The 27,784-nt window shown below is 44.1% G+C and overlaps 1 protein-coding gene across 2 annotated transcripts; it reads right to left on the minus strand.

Moving 5' to 3' along the window:
• Positions 1–235: 235 nt before the first annotated feature.
• Positions 236–26,943, minus strand: LOC120034885 (poly [ADP-ribose] polymerase tankyrase-1). 2 transcript variants are annotated; one of them, XM_038981579.1, is made up of 28 exons: positions 26,457–26,943; positions 25,336–25,560; positions 24,865–24,960; positions 24,648–24,684; positions 24,480–24,555; positions 21,793–21,813; positions 18,464–18,558; positions 18,166–18,232; positions 17,869–18,055; positions 17,522–17,643; positions 15,545–15,636; positions 15,242–15,320; positions 14,867–15,038; positions 14,508–14,587; positions 14,222–14,367; positions 13,598–13,763; positions 12,131–12,350; positions 11,709–11,818; positions 11,102–11,290; positions 9,131–9,371; positions 8,886–8,968; positions 8,606–8,726; positions 8,267–8,364; positions 3,699–3,773; positions 3,340–3,445; positions 2,977–3,163; positions 2,585–2,741; positions 236–929 (listed from the first exon to the last, which is right to left on the minus strand). In XM_038981579.1, exons 1-28 carry the CDS (start codon positions 26,908–26,910, stop codon positions 843–845), a joined length of 3,789 nt encoding a protein of 1,262 aa, XP_038837507.1. In that variant the 5' UTR covers positions 26,911–26,943; the 3' UTR covers positions 236–842. The 2 variants fall into 2 exon arrangements, with proteins under 2 accessions (XP_038837507.1, XP_038837595.1); XM_038981667.1 differs by lacking the exon at positions 21,793–21,813 and having other exon boundaries at positions 819–929.
• Between the last annotated feature and the right edge of the window lie 841 nt (positions 26,944–27,784).

The following is a 27,784-nucleotide window of genomic DNA, read 5'->3' on the forward strand; positions in this document are numbered from 1 at the left end:
TGGAGATTGCTGTGGAAGAACTCGACTAGCCTGCACAGAGCACTGACCTCAACCCCATCAAACACCTTTGGGATGAATTGGAACGCCGACTGCGAACCAGGCCTAATTGCCCAACCTCACTAATGTTTTTGTGGCTGCATAGAAGCAAGTCCCTGCAGCAATGTTCCAACATCTAGTGGAAAGCCTTCCCAGAGGAGTGGAGGCTGTTAAAGCAGCAAAGGTCGGGACCAACTCCATATTAATGCCCATAATTTTGGAATGAGATGTTCGACGAGCAGGTGTCCACATACTTTTGGTCATGTATAGTATGTATGCATGCATGCATGTATGTATGTAAGGATGGCTGGGGCAGGCCAGTATTACAGGTGTTACATACTCTGGTTGAAAACAACAGGGTTGAAGAGAGGTGATTCTCCAAGTCACAAGGCATGATAAGGTGAGAATGGTAGCTAATTGTTAATATTCTGACACTGTAGGGCAGACGAGAGGGTGAATCTCTACAACCCTCTCCAGGGGTAGCTAGTGGGGAACACACACACGCTATTGGGCCATACATGCGTCTGTCTATGCATGCAGCCAATGCAAAGGAAACCGAAAAACTATCACCACAAGCAGGAGATAATATATTACAGTATACTTCATATGTCATCTGAGCAGTCTACTGTTAACTCTACTGGACAAGAAGAATTGAACTGGAACTCAGGCTGTGAAAAAAAAAAAAAAAAAAGTTTAGACATTACAATAAAACAAAAAAGCACAGAGACAAAACACTAAAAAGCTTCAGTCTTGTGTGTTGTGGGTCAGGAGGACTGTCTGTGTGAGATTGGTCTGGTGGTGCAGGACTAAGACTTCTGCTCCGCTCCTGCAGCAGACGTGGCTGTGCTCTCCGGCTTAAGGATCTGATAGGTGATGAGATACTCTGGGTAGGCCTGCAAACACACATGGGACAGAAGTCAATGAGAAGAGCAAATACACTGACCTAAAATATTAAACGCAACAATTTCACAGATTTTACTGAGTTACAGTTCATATAAAGAATTCAGTAAATTGAAATAAATGAATTCGGCCCTAATCTATGGATTTCACATGACTGGGGAATATAGATATGCCTGCCTGTTGGTCACAGATGCCTTAAAATATAGTAGTAAGGAAGTGGATCAGAAAACCAGTCAGTATCTGGCGTGACCACATGCAGCGCAAAACTCCTTCACAGAGTTGATCAGGCTGTTGATTGTGGCCTGTGGAATGTTGTCCCACTCTTCAATGGCTGTGTGAAGTTGCTGGAAATTGGCGGGAACTGGAACATGTTGTCTTACATACGGTCGTACACGTCGATCAAGAGCATCCGAAACATGCTCATTGGGTGACATGTCTGGTGAATATGCAGGCCATGGAAGAACTGGGACATTTTCAGCTCCCAGGAATTGTGTACAGATCCATGCGACATGGGGCCGTGCATTATCATGCAGAAACATGAGGTGATGATGGCAGATGAATGGCACGACAATGGGCCTCAGGATCTCGTCACGATGCATTCAAATTGCCATCAATAAAATGCAATTGTGTTCGTTGTCTGTAGCTTATGCCTTGACATACCATAACCCCATCACCACCATGGGGCACTCTGTTCACAACATTGACATCAGCAAACCACTAGCCCACAGAATGCCATACAAGCTATTTGCAACTGCCCGGTACAGTTGAAACCAGGATTAATCCGTGAAGAGCACACTTCTCCAGGGTGCCTATCGCCATCAAAAGGTGAGCATTTGCCCACCGAAGTAGGTTACAACACCGAACTGCAGTCAGATCAAGACCGTGGTGAGGACGACACACACGCAGATGAGCTTCCCGAGACAGTTTGACAGTTTGAGCAAAAGTTCTTCAGTTGCATATACCCAGTTTCATCAGTTGTCCGGGTGACTGGTCTCAGACGATCCCACAGGTGAAGAAGCAGGATGTGGAGGTCCTGGGCTGGCGTGCTTACATGTGGTCTGCGGTTTTGAGGCCGGTTAGACGTACTGCCAAATTCTTTACCGTAAGCCGCCTCCAAATTTGTTTTAGAGAAATGAACATACAATTTTTTGGCAACAGCTCTGGTGGACATTCCTGCATTAAGCATGCCAATTGCACGCTCCCTCAACTCTTTAGACATCTGTGGCATTGTGCTGTGTGACAAAACTGCACATTGTAGAGTGGCCTTCTATTATCCCCAACAAAAGGTGCACCTGTGTAATGATCATGCCGTTTAATCAGCTTCTTGATATGCCACACCTGTGAAGTGGATGGGTTATCTTGGCAAAGGAGAAACGCTCACTAACAGGGATATAAACAAATGTGCCCAAAATTTGCAAAATACCTTTTTGTGCTTTTGGAAAATTTCAGGGACATTTTATTTCAGCTCATGAAACATGGGACCAACACTTTACGTGTTGCGTTTATATTTTTGTTCAGTGTAATGAGTACAAATTATTTTCCATTATGGATGCTTTTTAGTCCAGGTCCAGGCTTAATCTGTGTCCATAATGTCTGGAATTGCCTTTGGGTATAATTCAAGTTGTATTGAAAGGAGTTGCAGTCTCACCTGCTCTCCTCTGTAGATTACATACTCTGCGTAGGCCAGGCCGTTGACGCTGGGCCGGCCAATCACAGAGTGATGTCCAGGGGGGGCGTGGGCCATCTTCATGGCACTGAACTGGAGGAAGGACTTCCCCAGGGTTACACGGCAGAATAACATCTGCCTGGAGGTCACAAAGAACAGGGAGAAGAGGTGTCAAATTATGTTTCACTAATGATGTTTCACAATTATCAAAGCTCTGATGAAGGCCGGAATTGATTGATTAATTGATCGAAGGGAACTAGTTTGGCAACAGTGGTATAGAATGCTATCGAGTCATCAAGTGCTCTCTTTCATGAGTTAGAGTAGTAAAGCCTTAAATGCACCTAAATGTGTTCTTTCTATAGATCATGTCTCACCTGTGGCACAGGTAACAGGAGCGGTCTTTGTGAGTGGGGCATCCGGTGCCGCCCCCGATGCCATAAACATACTGGTTACTCTTAGAGGAGTTCTCAGCAAAGTAGATCCCTGCTCCAAACATTCCTCCGATGTACGCATGCCGCTCGTCAAAGCCTTTGTGGATGATGGCATTTATGAACGGAGAACCTGGAGAACCAAAAAACACGAAACAAGAACAATGTCAAATACGATTGAAACAAGAAATAAATGATACAGAGTTAACATGTATACAGGGATGATCAGTTAAGACATTATTGCCATTCAGAAATAACAAAAAGCGTAGTAAAAACAAAACAGGTTATAATATGAATATGTCTTGTTACCATGGAAGAGCATGCGCTCATTGTGGTGGTTGTGGTTCTCGTCCGAGATCTCCTTCTGGCGGTGTGTGTATCGCTCCCGCAGCTTCTTGTTGACCACCTTCTGGATCTGCATGGACACACAAACAGGAATCAACTAGAGAAGCAATACTGAGGACTTCTAATATTCCTTCCATTTCAGAAGATGGGCTTGTTAACACTACCCGAGCTCCTGAAACCATAGTGGATTCTTACCAACCAATAACTGTGATCAAGGGTAGTACCAAAGTAAAGATGTGTGTATTTCTATCTCAAAGAGCTCCATCATATGAGCAAATGTAGATAGTAGAGTGTGTTGTACTGTAATTGAATGTAAAGCTGACCTTGATGATGTTGTATCTGCTGAACACCCCTCCTGCGTTCCCTCCGTCCCTGTGTTCTCTGATGCTACTTTGCATCTTGAGCAGAGAGAAGAAAAAAGAAAGTTAAAATCATAAAAAATACAGGATTTCATTACATTTCTCCAAACATGGCACTCTTTCACCCTTGAGTAGGGTTGCAAAGGGAGGGTATATGATCAGAAACTATTAGAATTTTGGTAACCATCAAGGAATATAATTTCTTTCAGGCGACATCTAGTGGCGTTCCCGGGTACTTCAGATAAGAGGTGTCTTATCTCTGGCCCCCTGTTTAACATGTATACAAATTTTATTTAAATAAAGGAAAAACTGAATGACAAAGCAGTAAAACATCCTAAATTTAAAACAGTCAACTTAATGGATACCATTGTTGTTAAATATGAGGGTTTCAGCATGAAATTGTAAAATAAATAAAACATTTTATAAAATTGTCAATATGACCTTGTAAATGTGTCGGGGCCAAACTGGTTGTAGTTGAAAAAAAAAGAAGAAAATAGTTGGAAGGAAATAATGCCATTGTTGATTAGATGCTTTAAAAAAAAAAAATGAATTAGGCTATTTTCTAGGCTACACATATTAAACATTAATACTTTGACAGTACCAGTCACAAGTTAGGACACCTAATCATTCCAGGGTTGTAATTTATTTTTACAATTTTCTATATTGTAGAATCATAGTGAAAACATCAAAACTATGAAATAACACATATGGAATCCCTCCCCCCAAAAAGTGTTATAAAAAATCTAAATATATTTTCTAATTGAGGTACTTCAAAGTACCCACCCTTTGCCTTGATGACAGCTTTGCACACTCTTGGCATTCTCTCAACGAACTTCATGAGGTAGTCACCGGGAATGCATTTCACTTAACAGGTGTGCCTTGTTAAATTAATTTGTGGAATTTCTTGCCTTCTTAATGCATTTGAGACAATCGGTTGTGTTATGACAAGGTGGGGGGGGGGGGGGGGGGGGGGTATACAGAAGATAGCCCTATTTGGTAAAAGACCAAGTCCATATTATGGCAAAAACAGCTCAAATAAGCAAAGAGAAATGACAGTCCATCATTACTTTAAGACATGAAGGTCAGTCAATGTGGAAAATGTCAAGAACTTTGAAAGTTTCTTCATGTGCAAAAACCTTCAAGCGCTATGATGAAACTGGCTCTCATGAGGACTGCCACAGGAAAGAAAGACCCAGAGTCACCTCTGCTGTAGAGGACAAGTTCTTTAGGGTTACCAGCCTCAGAAATTGCAGCCCATAAAAATGCTTCAGAGTTCAAGTAACAGACACATCTCAACATCAACTGTTCAAATTTGAGATTTTCGGTTCCAACCGCCATGTCTTTTTGAGACGCAGAGTAGGTGAATGGATGATCTCCTCATATGTGGTTCCCACCGTGAAGCATGGAGGAGGTGGTGTGATGGTGCTTTGCTGGTGACACCGTCAGTGATTTATTTAGAATTCAAGGCACACTTAACCAGCATGGCTACCACAGCATTCTGCAGCAATACACCATCCCATCTGGTTTGCGCTTAGTGGGACTATCATTTGTTTTTCAACAGCAGAAATACCCAACACACCTCCAGGCTGTGTAAGGTCTATTTGACCAAGAAGGAGAGTGATGAGTGCTGCATCAGATGACCTGGCCTCCACAATCACCCGATCTCAACCCAATTCAGATGGTTTGGTATAAATTGGTCCGCAGAGTGAAGTAGCCAACAAGTGCTCAGCATATGTGGGAACCCCTTCAAGACTGTTGGAAAAGCAATTCACGTGAAGCTGGTTGAGAGAATGCAAAGCTGTCAAAGGCAAAGAGCTGTTACTTTGAAGAATCCCAACTATAAAATATATTTTGATTGGTTTAACACTTTTTAGTTACTACATGATTCCATGTGTGTTATTTCATAGTTTTGATGTCTTCATTATTATTCTACAACATAAAAATAAATAAAAAAAACCTGGAATGAGTAGGTGTCCAAACTTTTGACTGGTACTGTGCGTGTTAAATAACACACACAGTCAAAAGTTAGAACACACCTACTCATTCCAGAGTTTCTTTTCTTTATTTTTAATATTTTCTAGAACACACACGCACCTATTTGGACACCCCTTTGAATTAGTGAATTCAGCTATTTCAGCCGCACCCGTAGCTGACAGGTGTATGAAATCGAGCACACAGCAATGAAATCTCCATAGACAAACATTGGCAGAAGAATGGCCTTACGGAAGAGCTCAGTGACTTTCAACGTGGCACCGTCATAGGATGCCACCTTTCCAACAAGTCAGAAAGTCAAATTTCTGCACTCCTAGAACTGCCCCGGTAAGTTATTTTATTGTGAAGTGGAAACGTCTAGGAGCAAAAGTGGTAGGCCACACAAGCTCACAGAATGGGACCGCCGATTGCTGAAGCCCGTAGAGTGTAAAAAACATCAATAATCTGAAACACTCAGTTTCAAACGGCCTCTGAATGCAACGTCAGCACAATAACTGTTTGTCGGGAGCTTCATGAAATGGGTTTCCATGCGCAATGCCAAGCGTCGGCTAGAGTGGTGTAAAGCTCACCGCCATTGGACTCTGGAGCAGTGGAAACACATTCTCTGGAGTGATGAATCACGCTTCACATCCGACTGTCCGACGAACAAATCTGGGTTTGACAGATGCCAGGAGAAAGAAGGCTACCTGCCCCAATGCATAGTGCCAAACTGTAAAGTTTGGTGGCGGAGGAAAAAAGGTCTAGGGCTGTTTTTCATGGTTCGGGCTAGGCCCCTTAGTTCCAGTGAAGGGAAATCTAAATGCTACAGCATACAATGACATTCTAGACGATTCTGTGCTTCCAGCTTTGTGGCAACGGTTTGGGGAAGGCCCTTTCCTGTTTCAGCATGATAATGCCCCGTACATAAAGCAAGGTCCATACAGAAATGGTTTGTCAATCAGTGTGGAAGAACTTGACTGTCCTGCACCGAGCCCTGACCTCAACCCCATCGAACACCTTTGAGATTAATTGGAACACCGATTGCGAGCCAGGCCTAATCGCCCAACATCAGTATCCAACTTCACTAATGCTCTTGTGGCTGAATGGAAGTACCTGCAGCAATGTTCCAACATCTAGTGGAAAGCCTTCCCAGAAGAGTGGAGGCTGTTATAGCAGCAACGGGGGGTAAACTCCATATTAATGCCCAGGATTTTGGAATGAGATGTTCAACGAGCAGGTGTCCACATAATTTTGGTCAATCGCATTCCACACTGCCCTTTCCCAACTGGACAAAAAGAACACCTCTGTGAGAATGCTGTTCATTGACTACAGCTCAGCATTCAACACCATAGTGCCCTCAAAGCTCATCACTAAGCTAAGGACTCTGGGACTAAACACCTCCCTCTGCAACTGGATCCTTGACTCTGATGGGTTGCCCCCCAAGGGTAGGCAACCCCACACCTGCCAGGCTGATCCTCAACACTGGGGCCCCTCAGGGGTGAGTGCTTATTCCCCTCCTGTACTCCCTGTTCACCCACGACTGCATGGCCAAGCACGACTCCAACACCATCATTAAGTTTGCTGACGACACAACAGTGGTAGGCCTGATCACCGACAACGGTGAGGAGGTCAGAGACCTGGCAGTGTGGTGCCAAGACAACAACCTCTCCCTCAATGTGAGCAAGACAAAGGAGATGCTTGTGGACAACAGGAAAAGGAGGGCTGATTAACATCAAAGGAGCTGTAGTGGAGAGTTTCAAGTTCCTTCACCAACAAACTACCACGTGGTTCCAAACACACCAAGACAGTCTTGAAGAGGGCACAACACCACCTTTTCCCCCTCAGGAGACTGAAAAGATTTGGCATGGGTCCCCAGATTCTCAAAAGGTTCGTCAGCTGCACCATCGAGAACATCCTGACCGGTTGCATCACCGCCTGGTATGGCAACTGCTCGGCATCTGACCGCAAGCCACTACAGAGGGTAGCGCGTACAGCCCAATACATCACTGGGGCCAAGCTTCCTGCCATCCAGGACCTACATACTAGGCGGTTTCAGAGGAAGGCCCTAAAAATTGTCAGTCTCCAGCACCCAAGTCATAGACTGTTCTCTCTGCTACCAAAAGGCAAGTGGTACTGGAGCGCCAAGTCTAGCTGCAAAAGGCTCCTTAACAGCTTCTATCCCCAAGCTATAAGACTGCTGAACAATTAATCAAATGGCCACCCGGACTATTTACATTGACCCCCCCATTTGTTTTTACACTGCTGCTACTCGCTGTGTATTATCTATGCATAGTCACTTTACCCCTACCTACATGCACATATTACCTCGACTAACCTGTACCCCCACAAATTGACTCGGTATCGGTACCCCTTGTTTATGTTAAGTAATTACATTTTTTACTTAAGAAAATATTTACTAAATAAACGTAACTATTTCTTGAACTGCATTGTTTGTTAAGGGCTTATAAGTAAGCATTTCACAGTAAGGTCTACACCTGTTGTTTTCAGCACGTGACAAATAACATTTCATTTGACACACACACGCATCTGTCTGTACCCACCTCCTCCTCCACTGATTGGCCCTCTTTGTCGTCAGGGGCTAGGTCGATGAGGACCGTGCCCTGGTTGGCACAGTGGAATGTCAGGTACGGGTTGGCACCTGGAGAACAAACAAAGCACCTGTTACGCACTCATACTTGGTTATATATTGGGGTGGTTTTCCACCTATACTTTAAGGGCAAGTATACCAGAGACATATTAGGCCTAATCCTGAACTACAAATAACTTTCAATAGAGAATCTCCATTCCAGGAATAGGAAGAAAAGTCTGGGAAGTATTTGATGCAACAATAAATGGGAAGCACATCAGCGCCTCAGAGATTTCTCTGGGAATGTCCTGACCTTGTTGTCCCCCCAGCAGCCTCTCCACTCCCTTGATGAGTTTGTGTCGGTGGCCGTAAGCGTTGATCCCAATCTCCTTCAGTTCCTCGTGACCCATGTCAGCCAGCACATCCAGAGAGATCTGGGAAAGAACAGGACATTTCGTACAGAGCAGGGATCCTGAACTGTGACATGACAACAGCTACTCCAAGAGGGGCAAAGATAGATAAAATATCAGACTAATTAGAAGCCCTATTAAATTAAAAATTATAACATGAAACCCAAATCAATGAACACTCACCTGTTCTCTCTCAAAGATTTCCCTTATATGCTCCAGACCCAAGCTCTTCAGGAACTGACCGATGTTCATATCCAACATCGCCACTGGAATACAAACACCACAAGAGCAAATTCAGCATGTGAGTAAAATGATTGATTCATCTGTACTGACTAAGATTTCAACCATATTCTACCAAAACTAGTAGAATATCAGCTGCTTGCTAAAACCCAGCTCAGTTTTGATCAAGGCTCTTCATCTATACTCACATTCCCCCTCCTTCCTGTCAGAGCCCGCGGCCCCGTCGGCCACTCCGGAGGTCCCTGTGGCCCCGAGCTCGTTGAGGGGCCCAGCCAGGTTGTCGATGCTGCTGGCTGCAGACAGGCAAGAGGGCGTGGAGGCTGGGGAGATGACCGAGCCTGCACTGACCACCGTGGCCTGGGGCTTGAAGCAGCTGGGCAGGGCATCTGGGGGCATGGCATCCATCAGCAGGGCACGGATGTCATCAGCCTGAAAGAGGAGGACATATTTAGAGAGAGAAGTCATGGGTGAGAAGGGGCTAGAACTGTTGGCCTAATCCCTAATATAGGATAGATATAACGCCTTCGGAAAGTATTCAGACCACTCAACTTTTTCCACATCTTGTTACATTACAGCCTTATTATAAAATGGATTAAAAAAAAATATATATCTTTTTTTTAAATCACACAATACCCCATAATGACAAACCAAAAACAGGTTTAGAAATGTTTGCTAATTTATTATAAATATAAAACAGAAATAACTTATTTACATAAGTATTCAGAGCCTTTGCAATGATACTCGAAATTGAGCTTAGGTGCATCCTGTTTCCATTGATCATCCTTGAGATGTTTCTACAACTTGATGATTCCACCTGTGATAAATTCAATTGATTGGACATTATGTGGAAAGGCACACCTGTCTATATAAGGTCCCACAGTTGAAATTGCATGTCAGAGCAAAAACCAAGCCATGAGGTCGAAGGAATTGTCCGTAGAGCTCCGAGACAGGATTGTGTCGAGTCACAGATCTGGGGAAGAGTTCCAAAACATTTCTGCAGCATTGAAGGTCCCCAAGAACACAGTGGCCTCCGTAATTCTTAAATGGAAGAAGTTTGGAACCACCAAGACTCTTCCTAGAGCTGGCCATCTGGCCAAACTGAGCAATCGGGGGAGAAGGGACTTGGTCAGGGAGGTGACCAAGAACCCAATGGTCACTGAGAGCTCCTCTGTGGAGATGGGAGAACCTTCCAGAAGGACAACCATCTCTGCAGCACTCAGGCCTTGGTAGAGTGGCCAGACGGAAGCCACTCCTCAGTAAAAGGCACATGACAGCCCGCTTGGAGTTTGCCAAAAGGCACTGAAAGACTCTCAGACCATGAGAAACAAGATTTTCTAGTCTGATGAAACCAAGATTGAACGCTTTGGTCTGAATGCCAAGCATCACGTCTGGAGGAAACCTGGCACCATCCCTACGGTGAACCATGGTGATGGCAGCATCATGCTGTGGGGATGTTTTTCAGCAACAGGGACTGGAAGATTAGTCAGGATCGAGGCAAAGATGAACGGAGCAAAGTACAGAGAGATCCTTGATGAAAACCTGCTCCAGAGCACTCAGGACCTCAGACCTGTGCGAAGTTTCACATTCCAACAGGACAATGACCCTAAGCACACATGCAAGACAATGCAGGAATGGCTTTGGGACAAGTCTCAATGTCCTTGAGTGGCCCAGCCAGAGCCTGGACTTAAACCTGATCTAACATCTATGGAGAGACCTGAAAATAGCTGTGCAGCAACACTCCCCATCCAACCTGACCTTGAGAGGATCTGCAGAGGAGAATGGTAGAAACTCCCCAAATACAGGTGTACCAAGCTTGTAGCATCATACCCAAGAAGACGAGGCTGTAATCGCTGCCAAAGGTGCTTCAACAAAGTACTGAGTAAAGGGTCTTTCTAAAAAACAGTTTTTGCTTTGTCATTATGGGGTAATGTGTGTAGATTGAGGAGAAAAAAAACAATTTAATCAATTTTAAAATAAGGCTGTAACCGAACAAAATGTGGAAAAAGTCAAGGGGTTTAAACACTTCCCGAATGCACTGTAGATGGGGATAAATGGTAGGCATATCATAATTCAAGCAAATGCCTGCCATTTACAGCAAAAAACACTTGATTTTGTGGCATTGCTAACTGCTCTAACAGTAGGAGAGCAAGACGTTTTACCGTAGCCAGGTCCAGTGCGGTCTGTCCCTCCTGGTTCTTCATGGTGGGGTCTGCTCCGTGGGCCAGCAGCAGAGCACACAGCTGGGTACGGCCCTTCTGAGCTGCTTCGTGGAGCGGGGTGAAGGCCCACTTATCTGTAGCGTTCACACATGTGTTGAACTTTATCAGAAGTGCAGCAATGTCCACGTGCTGTAAGAGAGAAGAGGAGAGAAAGAGGAGAGACAGGAGAGGAGTAGATGAGAGACAGTGGAGAGGAGCAGAGAAGATAGAAGTAGCAGATGAGGAGACACGAGAGGAGAGACCAGCAACACGATTTAATCATGACATGCCCCAAAAACTGATGACATCCAAGCTGTTACATATCTAAGCTTTCCACAAGGTCACTTTCACAGTGTGGGTGTTTTGTCCTGTCCTGTATGGTTTTCTATAAGGTTTTGTAACCTAAACAATGCATACAATACCTTCTAAGATATCCTCCAAGCTGTTACATATTTTAGGCCAGAAGGTCACAGGGTAGGTGTTTTGTATGCATTGTCTATGCTAAAAAAAAACTTATGTCAAACCGTACAGCATGTACAATGGGTTCCAAGGCCTGGTGCGGACTCACCCCATAGGAGGCAGCGTTGTGCAGGGGGATGAGGCCTCCTTTGTCCTGTGCATTGACGTCAGCCCCGTGCTCCAGGAGATACTCCGCAACCTCCAGGTTGTTGTAGCCAGCTACAGGAGGGGAGAAACATGACAACATGAAAGATATTTCTGTAATGTGTCTAAGTAATAATATAGCTCCAAATTATCTACATTCCCAGGGTTTGATGATCTGCCTGTCATAATTGTATGTAAGGAGATAAACGTCTGTGTATGGGTTCCACATTTGCTATTAAATGAATTGATTCCACTGCTTTGCTTGCTATTATGGGTTTAGGCTAGGTAACTAAAGCAATGACAATTGCTAATGTAAAGAGTGCTTTATAAAAGTAGAACATTTATTTGATCCCATGAATAGATTCTGAGCGCTGGTACATCCAGTACCTGCGAGGTGCAGGGGGGTGGAGTTACGTCCCTGTGTGTCTCTACAGTTGATGTTCTCTGGGCTGCAGAGTTTCTGGACGCGGGCCAGACAGCCCTTCTTAGCAGCGTCCAGCAGTGCAGCGTCTCCTCTCAGCAGGTCCTGGATGTCCGTGTCGCCATCCTTCACCATGTCCAGAGGAGTGTTGCCGTCACGGTTCTTCTTGGTGGGGTCCGCTCCATGCTGGAGAAACATAAATATACACTGAACAAAAATATAAAAACGCAACAAGCAACAATAAAAATTCCATTGAGTTACAGTTCATATAAGGAAATCAGTCAACTGAAATAAATTCATTAGGCCCTAACCTATGGTTTTCACATGACTGGGAATACAGATATGCATCGGTTGGTAAGAGATACCTTAAAAAAGGTAGGGGTGTGGATCAGAAAACCAGTCAGTCTCTGGTTTGACCACCATTTGATTGTGGCCTGTGGAATATTGGCCCACTCCTCTTCAATGATTGTGTGAAGTGGTTGGGAACTGGAACACGCCATTGTACACATTGATCCAGAGCATCTCAAACATGCTCAATGGGTGACATGTCTAGTGAGTATGCAGGCCATGGAAGAATTGGGACATTTTCAACATTCAGGAATTGTGCACAGATTCTTGCAACATGGTGCATTGTCATGCTGAATCATGACGTGATGATGGCGGATGAATGGCACAGCAATGGGCCTCAGGACCTTGTCACGGTATGTCTGTGCATTCAAATTGCCATCGATAAAATCAATTGTGTTCGTTGTCCGTAGAGTATGCCATACCATAACCCGACCACCACCATTGGGCACTCTACTCACAACAATGAAATCAGCAAACCAGTCACCTACACGATACCACATCTATCATCTGCCAAGTATAGTTGAAACTGGGATTCATTTGTGAAGAGCACAATTCTCCAGCATGCCAGTGGCCATCGAAGGTGAGCATTTGACCACTGAAGTTGGTTACGATGCCCAACTGCAGTCAAAAACAAATTGACACCTGTGGCATTGTGTTGTGTGAAAAATGCACATTTTAGAGTGGCCTTTGATTGTCCCCAGCACAAGGTACACCTGTGTAATGATCATGCTATTTAATCACCTTCTTGATATGCCACACATGTCTGGTGGATGGATTGTCTTGGAAAAGGAGAAATGCTCTAACAGGGATGCAAACAAATTTGTACCAACATTTTTAACGAAATATGTTTTTCTGTACGGCATGGAACATTTCTAGGATCTTTTATTTCAGCTCATGACACATGGGACCAACACTTAACATATTGTTCAGTATACATACAAAAATCTCATAGTTTAATAGTTTGTTCTGTCGTAGAAAATCTCTTATAGCTATAGATACTTCCCTGTTTTGATTATATAAATGCCTCCTTATAGCCTCAGGCCATTTGGTCCTGATCATTTCAGAAGAGGCACAGGAAGACTAACCTTGAGCAGCAGTTTGCAGATCTCGTATTTGCCCTTGGCGGCAGCCTCGTGGAGAGGGGTGAACTTCCAGAGGTCAGCTACGTTCACCGATGCCCCGTGTCTCACCAGCAGCTCAGCCACCTCGTAGTGACCGTAGGAGCAGGCATTGTGGAGGGGCACCAGACCACTGCAGGACAGACAGAGGCTGACTAGTTACACCACTGAAGGAACAGAGATCCTATAAATGATGTATTTCAATCAATGAAAGTTTCAAGTACCGTGTGTATTTAATGCTAAATAAAATCCAATGATAAAGACTTATTCAAAACAGAATGAAAGCCTTTTTATTGACTATCTGAGGTAAAAGCAAAAGCAGCAGTCTTGTAAAAACAGACAGACCGAGGTAATACATTAACATTTTAATCATTTAGAAGACGCTCTTATCCAAAGTGACTTACAGGAGCAATTAGGGTTAAATGCCTTGCTCAAGGACAGACAGCCAGAGAGATTATATATAGATACAGATTTTTTTTTAAATCTGTCCGGCTCAGGGTTTCGAACCAGCAACCTTTCAGTTACTCGCCAAACGCTTTAACTGCTAGGCTACATTGTCCGCCTAGGGTGGACTAGGAGGACGACACGTACCCTTTGTCTTTAGCATGTACGTCAGCGCCATGATGTAGCAGGTACTCCACCACGGCCACACGGTTGTAGCCTGCAGCAAAGTGCAGAGGGGTAGAGTGACGACCCTCCAGGTCCCGACAGTTCACGTTCTGAGGAGTGCAGAGTTGCTACAAGACACAGACAGAAGATCAAGTGTGAGAGAGGATTGAGGGAGACATCTTGGATTCGTGGTAGTATGTAAAGCATCGTTGATGCATGTAACGGGATTGAACTCACGAACCTGAGACGATGTAGCTGATCAGCTTACCTGCACAGTGTCCAAATCTCCAGCCTTGGCGGCTTCCAGAAACCGGTAGTCGACATCAGAGTTACGAGTTGGAATATTTTCTGTAGGGAAGAGACCAACATTGTTAAATAACACATACCGAGATTTAAAAAAAATTGATTAAAAAAGAGATAAAATTAAAAAAAAAAAAACACTAAAATGATTGGGCAACATAAATCAATAGTTTCTCTGTTATACAACTTGCTAACTTTCCAACATTGATTAGCATAGCCTAGAATTTAAGGCCATGCATCTTACATCCACACAAGCAACATTGTCAATCACATAGAAGAATATGAAAGGTAATCTTTGTATTTAACCAAGACGCTCTACTGCTGTACCATTGAGGATCTGCTGCACGGCCTCGTTACCCATCTGTGAGGCAGTGAAGCCCTGCAGGGAGACGATGGCCGGGTCGGCCCCGTAGCTCAGCAGTAGCCTGCACGTCTGGATGTGGCCCGCCAGGGCTGCCCTGTGGAGGGCTGTCTGCCCTAGGGTGTCCACCGCATTTACCTGGAGGGAGGGAGAGAGACGGACAGAGGGAAGAGTCAGTCACTCAAACAGCAACATACTCACAGCTAAATATGATATTTATTTCATGATTTTTTTTTAGTCACGTTATCAGATAGAGGCAAGTGAGAGCGAAAGGAGAGAAAAGAGCTAGATGAAAAGGTACATTAAATGATATGGTAATAGAGAGACCCTGCAGTGTTCACCTTGGCTCCATGTTTCTGCAGCACCTCCAGGATGTCGTTGTGTGCTCTCTCAGCCGCTACATGCAGAGTCGTCATGAAGCTACAGACAGGACAAGAGAGAGACAGACAACCATTCGTACCTCACTATGGGGCTATTTGAATGCATATGGCAGTGTTTCCAGGCGTCGTGCAAAGGTCCCAAAAACTCCAACATTCTCAATTGAAAACAATAGGTACTAAACTATTTTTGTTGGGGGAGGGGCATCTTATACAGTGGTAGGAGAAACACTGATACATGGTCTCTGAGTTTTAATGGTGTCTTACTCTTTGTTCTTCTCGTTGACGTTGGCACCTTTACGCAGTAGCAGCTCGGTCACCTGCTTCCGTTTGGGGTGAGGGGAAGCAACGGCACAGTGCTGAAACAGAGGGACAACACCTTCCATGAATCACTGTCCATCACATGGTTTATGCAAAATCCCTCAGGTTTTGTACTCGTTTTATAGTGGTCATCCTAGGCTATGCATGTCACAGAAACGCGTTCTGATAGAGACATAATATTATGGCAGCCCTGTCCCCTATATAGTGCTCAACTTTTGACCGCAGACCACTTTTCAAAAGTAGTGCACTTAAGGGAATAGTTTGCCATTTGTGACACATCCATAGCTATATACACTGCTCAAAAAAATAAAGGGAACACTTAAACAACACAATGTAACTCCAAGTCAATCACACTTCTGTGAAATCAAACTGTCCACTTAGGAAGCAACACTGATTGACAATAAATTTCACATGCTGTTGTGCAAATGGAATAGACAAAAGGTGGAAATTATAGGCAATTAGCAAGACACCCCCAAAAAAGGAGTGATTCTGCAGGTGGTGACCACAGACCACTTCTCAGTTCCTATGCTTCCTGGCTGATGTTTTAGTCACTTTTGAATGCTGGCGGTGCTCTCACTCTAGTGGTAGCATGAGACGGAGTCTACAACCCACACAAGTGGCTCAGGTAGTGCAGTTCATCCAGGATGGCACATCAATGCGAGCTGTGGCAAAAAGGTTTGCTGTGTCTGTCAGCGTAGTGTCCAGAGCATGGAGGCACTACCAGGAGACAGGCCAGTACATCAGGAGACGTGGAGGAGGCCGTAGGAGGGCAACAACCCAGCAGCAGGACCGCTACCTCCGCCTTTGTGCAAGGAGGTGCACTGCCAGAGCCCTGCAAAATGACCTCCAGCAGGCCACAAATGTGCATGTGTCTGCTCAAACGGTCAGAAACAGACTCCATGAGGGTGGTATGAGGGCCCGACGTCCACAGGTGGGGGTTGTGCTTACAGCCCAACACCGTGCAGGACGTTTGGCATTTGCCAGAGAACACCAAGATTGGCAAATTCGCCACTGGCGCCCTGTGCTCTTCACAGATGAAAGCAGGTTCACACTGAGCACATGTGACAGCCGTGACAGAGTCTGGAGACGCCGTGGAGAACGTTCTGCTGCCTGCAACATCCTCCAGCATGACCGGTTTGGCGATGGGTCAGTCATGGTGTGGGGTGGCATTTCTTTGTGGGGCCGCACAGCCCTCCATGTGCTCGCCAGAGGTAGCCTGACTGCCATTAGGTACCGAGATGAGATCCTCAGACCCCTTGTGAGACCATATGCTGACACATGCACATTTGTGGCCTGCTGGAGGTCATTTTGCAGGGCTCTGGCAGTGCACCTCCTTGCACAAAGGCGGAGGTAGCGGTCCTGCTGCTGGGTTGTTGCCCTCCTACGGCCTCCTCCACGTCTCCTGATGTACTGGCCTGTCTCCTGGTAGTGCCTCCATGCTCTGGACACTACGCTGACAGACACAGCAAACCTTTTTGCCACAGCTCGCATTGATGTGCCATCCTGGATGAACTGCACTACCTGAGCCACTTGTGTGGGTTGTAGACTCCGTCTCATGCTACCACTAGAGTGAGAGCACCGCCAGCATTCAAAAGTGACTAAAACATCAGCCAGGAAGCATAGGAACTGAGAAGTGGTCTGTGGTCACCACCTGCAGAATCACTCCTTTTTTGGGGGTGTCTTGCTAATTGCCTATAATTTCCACCTTTTGTCTATTCCATTTGCACAACAGCATGTGAAATTTATTGTCAATCAGTGTTGCTTCCTAAGTGGACAGTTTGATTTCACAGAAGTGTGATTGACTTGGAGTTACATTGTGTTGTTTAAGTGTTCCCTTTATTTTTTTGAGCAGTGTATTATGAGATAATGTTAGGTGTCAGCACTGTGACATCGAGCATTAGCCAGAAGGAGAATGGATCTCACCAGGGCTGTCTCGTTGGTCTGTGGGTGTTTGAAGCTAATGATCTCCAGAGCCAGAGTCTTCTTCACTTTGGCCATGTCTGCCTCCCGAGCTGCCTGGAGCAGCGAATGACCTTTAAACTCATCTGGATGGTAGAAAGAGGATATTGACATTAATGTGAGAAGATCTGAGTGCTCAGGCAGGCCTTATCTTCAGTTTAGAAGACGTGTGAGAGTGTGTTGTGTGCTGTCTATAGTCTTTGTGAATAGGGAGTGATGTGTGTGTGTGTGTGTATATATATAAGTATGTTTTTCTTCTTTGTTAACATGTATAAGGGGTGTGTGTATGCATGTCTCCCAGCAGAACTCACAGGTGAGCCGTTCTTTGAGTTCGGGGGTGGGGGCCAAGTCCACGGCGCTCTTGCTGTGGCAGTTGAGCAGGTTGGGGTCGGCCCCGTGGCTCAGCAGCAGAGAACACACCTCCACACGGTTCTTAGATGCAGCCTCGTGGAGAGGGGTGAACTGCCACAGGTCCATGGCATTCACACACGCTCCATGCTGTAAACACATAGACGATTTAATCCATCATTCTCCATCAATAAAAGCATTCGACATTCTAAAAGTCAAATTAAAGCGGGGTTTCAATGACAGGTCTATAAAACCCTTACCTTGAGAAGAAGCTCTGTGACCTCAAAGTGTCCATAGGAGCAGGCGTTGTGAAGAGGGACCAGGCCACTGTATGACAAATATACAGCCTTTTAATTGAATGATCATCATTCATTTCAAGTTCTACAAATTAACATATTCTATCACTATGACAATATGGTTGACTTTCTCAGCTGTGAAAATGTCTGAGAATGGGGCTTAGATGAGGAAACAGGGTAATGGCTCCTAATATAATTCACTACTTTTAACCAGGGCCTATATGATGTTTTTGCGATGCAGTCTATTTCAGAATTGTCTTACCCTTTGTCCTTGGCATGGACGTCTGCCCCGTGCTGCAGCAGTAGCTGGACGATGCGTACGCGGTTGTAACCAGCCGCCAAGTGCAGTGGGGTGGACTGGAAAAGAGGACATGTTATTAGACACACAGAGCCCAGAGTCAATGCACCTCAGAACACACTGCCTTTAGGGAGCCAGAGTGAGTGAATGGCTGATTATACTTGGAAGCAAACTGTATACACTAGGTGGTCTGTGTGTTTTCATTGCAGTCAAGGTAAATGGTGGAAGGATGCAAGCTCAGAAAGGTTGTAGTCCACCCTAAAACAACAACTAGTGCTTTTTGAAGTCGGTTCGGTTTGATTATTAAAAAATAAATATATTTATACATTAAATGCATTAAGAAATAATGACATTAAAATGATTTTAGAGCTTTTAAAAGTAAATTCCCAAGCCAAAAATAGTGAACATTCAATTGCCAGGTTCACTATGAGTAGACATCAAGGAAATTACTATGAAATATTAAAATATCAGTTGTGTATGTTACTTAGTTATTTGATTACTTGATTTTTAATTCCTTAAAGTCATTATCTCTGCTCAGGCAGTAGCAGCCAGACAATATTATTTCTGTGTTCTCCATACCGTACTGTCATTAGTCATCCTATTTAGCTAGGTTAGCCTGCTTAAGTATGCTGCAGAGCAGTCTGACATTTTTAAATGTTTTATTAGTTCTTGAAAGTAGATAAGGCATACTTTCACAAACTGTCTCTATCCCGCTCTCGTGGTGTTGTGTACATTCCTCCCTCATGCGGTCTGTGTGTATCTAACCTGACGTAGCAGGCATACGTGTATCCATCTCTGTCCAAGATGGAAAGAACAGGCGCAATGGGTTATGGTCATTATGGTTGAGTTGCTGACGTGGTCTTCCTGTCTGGGTTGGCGCCCCCCCTTGGGTTGTGCCGTGGCGGAGATCTTTGTGGGCTATACTCGGCCTTGTCTCAGGATGGTAAGTTGGTGGTTGAAGATATCCCTCTAGTGGTGTGGGGGCTGTGCTTTGGCAAAGTGGGTGGGGTTATATCCTGCCTGTTTGGCCCTGTCCGGGGGTATCATCGGATGGGTCCACAGTGTGTCCTGACCCCTCCTGTCTCAGCCTCCAGTATTTATGCTGCAGTAGTTTGTGTCGGGGGCTAGGGTCAGTCTGTTATATCTGGAGTACTTCTCCTGTCTTATCCGGTGTCCTGTGTGAATTTATGTATGCTCTCTCTAATTCTCTCTCTCTCGAAGGACCTGAGCCCTAGGACCATGCCTCAGGACTACCTGGCATGATGACTCCTTGCTGTCCCCAGTCCACCTGTCCGTGCTGCTGTTCCAGTTTCAACTGTTCTGCCTGCGGCTATGGAACCCTGACCTGTTCACCGGATGTGCTACCTGTCCCAGACCTGCTGTTTTCAACTCTCTAGAGTAGAGATACTCTTAATGATCGGCTATGAAAAGCCAACTGACATTTACTCCTGAGGTGCTGACTTGTTGCACCCTCGACAACTACTGTGATTATTATTATTTGACCATGCTGGTCATTTATGAACATTTGAACATCTTGGCCATGTTCTGTTATAATCTCCACCCGGCACAGCCAGAAGAGGACTGGCCCACCCCTCATAGCCTGGTTCCTCTCGGTTTCTTCCTAGGTTTGGGCCTTTCTAGGTAGTTTTTCCTAGCCACCGTGCTTCTACACCTGCATTGCTTGCTGTTTGGGGTTTTAGGCTGGGTTTCTGTAGAGCACTTTGAGATATCAGCTGATGTAAGAAGGGCTATATAAATAAAATTGATTTTGGTAATTACCACATTCCTGAGCAGAATAAGGTTGAATATTTGCTTAATGAAAACTACAACTCCCTTCAGACAGCAAGTCTCAGATCATGCATCTTAAAAATATACTTCTTAGGTCACACACTGACACGAGCTTACCTCTGAAAATAAAGGAGAAATGGGAAATCTGACTTCCAACATGCATCAAATTAATGTGAAATGTAAACATTGAGCTAGTCAAAACGGAGTTTGTCCCTCAACTACACCCCTTACGAAACATAACGGTTGCTAAAAGGCTGGCTAAGGAAGGCTTGAATCTACTGTGTATTCATAAAAATGTGTTTGTGTATGCCCATTCCAAATCACATGATGCCTATGAACCAAGCATTACAACGTTAGTGTACGCAAAGCTGTGTCATAGATAACGGTTATCCACCCATGAGCCTACCAACAGTTGACCTCGCAGACAGAGAGGAAGAAACAGTAGCATTCATGCACTGGTATTACAATAAGACCACTGCACAACTCAGACATAGTGAAGATGATCATTGAATCACCAGAACACAACAGATTAACCAAATCAAATCAGGGCCCGGTTTCCCAAAAGCATTTTAAGGCAATGACAGGTCTTCGGTTCTTTTTGGAAACCGGGCCCTGACTAATAATAGGATCATTCAGTGTTTGATGAAGGCAATCACAAGGAAAGAAATGCATTAATACAAAAAGCATGAGCAGCGACGACGGCACAGCACTTAAAGATGAGGAAGTGATTAGTTTAGTTTTTAACCAAGGAATATGACCTAGTCAAGACTAGAAGAAGTGAGAAGTGGACAGTGACCAAATCACAAACAGTACAAGAACTGATTGACAAAATGCAGGTGGATGCTTCCAGACATGCGCATATGATTATCAAAAAAGACAAAAGTCCCAGGCCTACAATAAATAGAATGATTGAAGAGCAAGAAGTGATTGAAACTTGGCAGAGGTGAAAGGGTGTAAAGCAGTTAGATAGAGGGGTGCAGAAAGGAGGGAGCACTCTGGAAAAGCAGGCAATGTGGAATTTGAGCTCCTTTCCAAATCCAACAAGCAGAGCGGCCGTGGCCTTAGAACCACCTTCCAACCTCCACCACACGCACTAACACACACACACCACACCTGGGTTCAAATATAGTAGGCACGTCGGATTTCTTTCAAATACTTTCAGAATTTGATTGAGACTGCCTGAAGTGTCAAATGGGCGTAGTTTACACTTTGGGGACTAGTTCTACTCCATCATTACTATTGCACCAGACAAGCTCAATCACGCACAGCTAAAGTATTTGAAAGACAACAAATCATATTTCAACCCAGGTCTGGCACATAAACACACACACATCCACACACAGGAGCATTAGGGTGGGGAATATGAAAGTGACCAGTAGACCCAGGTCCATGATGTGCAATTATGAGTGAGAGCCAGCGTATTGGTCAAATACAACACGGATTAAAGAAAAAATGTACATCACAAAAGTGCAACAATCAGGTGGCTGTTATCGAGATAAACTTACCAGCATTTTTTGGGATGTTGACTGATCGACAATGTTGCCAGATTCACACAAAAAACAAAACAAAACAAAAAATTACAAAATTGTAGCATTTTTCTTTCACAGCAAGAGAGGATACTTCTAGCCTATCACCCTTTTAAAGTAATTGAGAGACACACCAGAATTATCACTTTATATAAATTCAAAGAGACACCAGGTACAATGAGTACACAGCTTAAGGGAAATGTGACTCCGAGGTATTCTTAGTAAGGCAGCCAGGCTCCCTGGTTATCCCCTAAGGACAAATGCATAAACATAAACCCAAATATGTTCCGCCAACAAATAAGAGATGGAGGAGGAAAAGCTGCTATGATTAGAAAAAGAGGATTTCCTAAATGTCAGTTGAGAACAAGGTAATGTGCTTGGAAAACATATATCAAAGAATATTGATTAGGATTTTAATTTATCCACTTTAGGGACCTGGTTAGCCAGAGTGAATTACAATGGCAGAAAAATAATGCTCATCCTAGTCAATAGCCTCAAGAGTACACATTACTCATAATTACGAAAAGGAGACCAAGATATGGTTTCTTGCCAACGAGGAGATTTTTGACGAGGACTTCCCTATTTATGACAATGCACTGGGGGTGAAAAACGGAATATTTAAAAACTGGTGCCAAACAGGAAAAGGGGTAAACAAAAAATTTAAAAATCAAAAACAACCCAGTCCTATGCCACAATTACCAATGCAAAGTAGAGCCTTCTGACTTTTCAAGTACACACTTTCCTCAGACTGAAGTTAATTGTCTAGTCATGACGCACTAAGTAGAGAAAGGAAGGCTCTGGTGAAGCACAATGCTCTTTGATCTAAACACTCACGCATCAACAGATAAAAACAACAACGCAAAGATTTCTATAATCCTAAACAGGCACTCTATCTACAGTATGTCGACAAAGCCCAGCATGAGTCATGACAACAAGTCAATGACACAGTGTGCTAAAGGAGGCAGAATGCAATGATTTAAAATGAAGTTCCCATAACATATACCCTACATGATAGAATATGAATGGACGTGGTTAACCATGACCTAATATTAAACAGATTTTTAGGCCTACATAAAAATAAAAAAGAGCTGAAAGCTTAGAGCTATTATATTCAATTAGCGCTCAAGATAACAGTTTTCTTAGGAATTAGAAAAATTCGATGGATATAGGGACAACTTGGTTATAGAAAACATTGGGTGTGCAGAAGACAGAGGATCAGTGTTTCTAGGGTTAGGGGTAACTGAGGGACCAAAATAAAAGTGGAAATATTTCCTACCAAACCCACCCGCCAAAAATATTTGGAGCAATACCTAACCACAGAAGGAGTAGAAAATAAGATAAAAGCCTTCGTCTTAACCACAGCAAAACATTTTTTACTTAACTTCTACACACAGGGATGGTTGAACAGGGTGAGATATGTTTATATACAATGAAACAAACGGATGACATTTCGACTCTGATCACAGGAGCTAAAAATATTTAGACAGATGGGCATCTTTTAGGTCAAATATCAGAGAAATCCATGTTGATAGATAACCGTTAAAGGGATACTGAAGGATTTTGGCCATTTCTCTTCTCCCCCAGAGTCAGATGAACACGTGGATACATTACCATTTTTATGTCTCTGTGTGCAGTGTGAAAGTTGCTAACTAGCGTTAGTGCAATTGGTAACTAGTTTTAGCGCAATGACTGGAAGTCTATGGTAATTGCTAGCATGCTAATAGATACCATAGACATAGATAGAACAATGAGACAGATATTTCACCAGATGTATAAATATGAAGCACCCGCTTGGTGTTTCCACTTACTACAAAATATAGTAGTGAGAGGAAGCCCAGTGGCCGGCAGAAGATGAAAGGAGATGGGTTTGGCCAACATTTAGCAAATTGTCTCATCGATGAAACATTTGAGCTCAATACAGTTTTCTGTTGCCAAAACTACAATCTGTTATGAACAGAGTGGACTAAGTTTTGTAGACTTTACCCCTTGCCAAAGTTTTAAAAAATGGCATTGTTTCGAAGGAATGCAAAGGTGAATTGAGTTATTGCATACGTGCACTTCACTGAGTAGGCGTTACCTAAAGGAAATATGCAGACGCTTGCTAGAACGGGCCAGTAGGATCTCGCTAGCTCTTGCTTGGCACTGCCCAACTCCTTGCTTGTTCTGCCCACTATGACTCATTTGGTCCTATTGGAAACGACAGGCTGTGGTCTATCTTGGTTTGGTTATAAAAATCTTTCCCACTGACTTCCAGACATAGCGCTAGTTAGCATTTGCTCACAAAACTACATCTAACTTCCTTCATACTGGATGCAGAGACATAAAAAATGGTATCCATTAGTGCATTTGACTCTGGAGAAGTAGACAAATGGCTTCCTTGCCAAAATCCCAAGTATCCCTTTAAGTCAATACAGTAAATTGAGTCAAGCTTCCCCTGCTTAAATCCAATGACAAATCCTTTTCAAATTATGCAGACTAGGATTAGATGGTGTTTTTAATCCCCACACCACAGTGACTTTGTTTTGGTAATTAGGCTGACAGAGTTTCTCCATACTTTTGTTGCTGTTGGTCACGCAAATCTTATGAACAAGTCAAGCATCTGCTACAATATTATACAACATTAACAGAATGTGTGGGGATGGAAGGTTGTGATGGTGATATTTTACCTTGCGGCCATCACTGGCATGGCAGTTGACATTTAACGGGGTCAGTAGTGCCATCAGTTTCTCCTCGTTGCCACTCCTGTAGCACACAGATAACAGAGGAGAGACATTACATATGTTGCATTATAAAATGTGTAAAGATGTGATAGGTAACATAAAAATAGCACTGACCTTGCTGCTTCCAGGAGTTCATCCTTCTTGTACTCACCTGAATACAAAATACCAGGTTAGAACAGCACAAAGTCAAGACAAGCCATGATTCACATAAAAGGTTACAGTCCAGGTCGTTAAAGTTGCAGTCAAGTTAAAACAGAAAGACAACCTGGAACATACCCAACATAATGGGGGTAGATAACTGACTGAAAGGGGATAGTTGTATGAAACTCACCAGTAAGCACAGCCTTGGCAGAGGGGTCTGCCAGATCTAGGGCAGACTTGCCGTCCGTATTACGGATGTTGGGATCGGCGCCATGCTGGAGGAGTACTTTGTGAAGGAGACAGGAAACAGTTTCAATATTTTAATTCAATTATAGTCTTATACCTTTGAGTTTAGAGTACTTTAATTTAACTATAGTCATGCACCTAAGCACCCTTGTAGATTACTTAAATTATTCAATATAGTCAACATAAACCTTGTTAATTTTGGAAAAGTTAAGTGTTGAAAGAAACAAAATAGTATATTTGGGTGCAGAAATAAAGCACTGGGCGCAGCAATATTGTGTGGACCTCTCATTCAATTGTCACGGTAAAAAAAAAAAATATTGTGCCCAGCACAGGTATTCTCAAGTTTAGGATGTGCATGTCACCCTCATTATATTCAAAAACAAAACAGACCATCATCATAGTAATCCATCCTTACCGATGCACACATCAATCTTGCCTTTGATGGCTGCCTCGTGCAGAGGTGTGTAGTTCCAGTTGTCCCGTGCATTGGGGTCTGCACCTTGGCACAGCAGGAGACTGACCACCTCGGCATGGCCAAAGGAGCAGGCGTTGTGAAGGGGAATGAGACCACCATCATCTCTAGCATGCACATTAGCTCCAGTCTGTAAAAGGTGCTCAACCACATCCTTTCGTCCAAAACCTGACATGGCAACAGACAAAACCTGGTCAGTTAATGAAACAAGTTAAGTTTCATTAGGTGTATGTAAAGGAGACACGTGGTATACACGTCAAACTAAATGCTTACTTGCAGGTTCCTTCGACATTGCAACAACCATAAGAAATAAAGATAAGAATACCAACATAAAGTAAATGGGTCAGTAGAAGAGACTAAACATTTTAGCATAAATACAATACAGGAAGGCAAAATGTATAAGGCGGCAGGTAGCCTAGCGGTTAAGAGGTTTGGCCCTAAATGGTAAAGTAATGTCGCTTCTACAAAAGAAAACAAAATTACAGAGAGCACAATATCAACAACCTAAACTACTTTTTTTGCAGCTCCTCTAGAATGTCAAAACGGGGTGTGCACAATTTTGTCCAAGCCCTGCACTAACAGTCCGGATTCCATAAATCAGCTGGTAACCAACCATTGCGTTGCTGAACAGGGGTGTGTTAGTACTGGGTAAGAACAAAACAAGTTAAAACACTGGGGGTCGCCAATTATTAAATGTATTAACACCCATGAAACAACACATCTGTGAATTTTTGTTTACACTTAGTAAGTAGTTAGCAGCTACGAGGGATGAGTTAGATTTGAGGCCTTCTGTCCCCATCGGTAGGTGTGCCAAACTGTTTTTAGCGTTATAGTTTGCTAGCCGTTTTCGATGGGCCTTGGTCTTGGCAAACTAGCCAGATAGTTAACGTTAGAGAATAAAAATATGAACATGTATTGTTAACTAATAACTAGAGAGCCATTCCCGTCGTGACAACTACAGATTGTGATCTTTTAGCACGCACAAGTAAGGCGATGTGTGAAAACACGTCAACGATCCAGCTCGCGCTGACAACAAAAACAAAGCTTGCTAACGCTTAGCTAACCTGCAGCGAAATGCAGAGGGGTAGATTTTCGCCCGGCCATGTCCTTCGCATTCACATTCACCGAGTCTACAAGTCTCTTCACACGGGATACATCTCCATTCCGACAGGCCTCAAATAGATCCCTGAAAGCTCCACCGACCCCGCTACTGCCGTCGCCGGGGCTCGTGCCTCCTGAACCGGGGCTCGAGACACTACTACTCTCCCCGCCGGAGGTTGTTGTGGTCGGGCTTGTGCTGCTCCCAGTGCCGAGGGCCGGGGCTGGAAGATCCGGAGAGCCCGAAGGATTCTCCATGCCTGCACTGCATCCACGCTCACCATCCGGGGGCACTGACGTCGCTGCCACAAGATCAATTGGCAGAGAGTCCGGAGGACTTACAGAAAGAGAACTGTTTCGTGGCGGAGATTGCAGGTTACCCTGCTGTTGTTGCTGCGATGAGCGACGAGACACCGCCATTTTCGCAGCAGCTCACTGGAAACAAAAACAGCCTTTTTCTTATTTTTCTTCAGTGTGGTTTATCGGCGGTTGGCATCCAACGTTATGGTGCATTACCGCCACCTACTGTCATGGAGTGTGGGCCAGCGACAGGGAGAAACTAAATCCTACCTGTCAGCCCGTTGCTCTTAATAAAACATATACAATATTTGAGACTATATCTAATGACGTTCTACTCAATATACCCTATAAACTAATTTCCTGTATCCCTTCTCTCTCATACTAGATCTCAACCTCTCTCTTCCCCCCTGATACTGCCCACACATGCTCCACGGTTTCTGTTTCCTGGCAATAATCACACTTTCCTGTTAGATACTTTCCTATCACATTTAAGGTCTTATTCAACTGGCTGTATCCCACCCTTAATCTTGTAAAATTAGCCTCCTCTCCTCTGTCCCTTCCTGCTGTCCTCCCCTCCCCTTCCTCTGCACATGAAATAAATGCCTGTCTATCCTTCTCCTGCCATCTCTGCAACATCACTGTCCATATCAGTCTTTTTACCTCTGCCTTGGTCATTGAAACTACAACTTCAACATTCCCACTACTAAGTGCTTGTTTAGCCTGTACATCAACTGCCATGTTCCCTTCCACCCCCACATGGGCTGGAACCGAAGTAAATCTTTTCTGTACTCATTTGTCTAATCCTGCAATGGGTTTGTAGCACCTCATAAAGCAGGTCTTGTCTGCTACGTGAGCTAAAGGACTGGAGACTCACTGTACATTAATCAGAGCAAATAACTACCCTGTCTGGTTTGACTTCCTCCACCCACTGCAAGGCCAACAGTATGGCCATCAGCTCTGCCGTATATACAACCAGATTATCTGTAATATGTTT

The sequence above is a fragment of the Salvelinus namaycush genome, chromosome 1 (assembly GCF_016432855.1).
Source record: "Salvelinus namaycush isolate Seneca chromosome 1, SaNama_1.0, whole genome shotgun sequence".
In the NCBI taxonomy this organism is placed as follows: Eukaryota; Metazoa; Chordata; class Actinopteri; order Salmoniformes; family Salmonidae; genus Salvelinus; species Salvelinus namaycush.

Bases quoted from the DNA above. Each gene is read 5' to 3' on its own strand.
- LOC120034885 (XM_038981579.1), bottom strand. From the start codon at position 26,910: ATGGCGGTGTCTCGTCGCTCATCGCAGCAACAACAGCAGGGTAACCTG. The intron at 11,819-12,130 runs GTACTGGATGTA...CCCCTCCTGTAG, and splicing joins CACCCCCCTGCACCTCGCAG to CTGGCTACAACAACCTGGAG. The intron at 8,365-8,605 runs GTCAGGACATTC...TTTGTTCTCCAG, and splicing joins GCTGCTGGGGGGACAACAAG to GTGCCAACCCGTACCTGACA.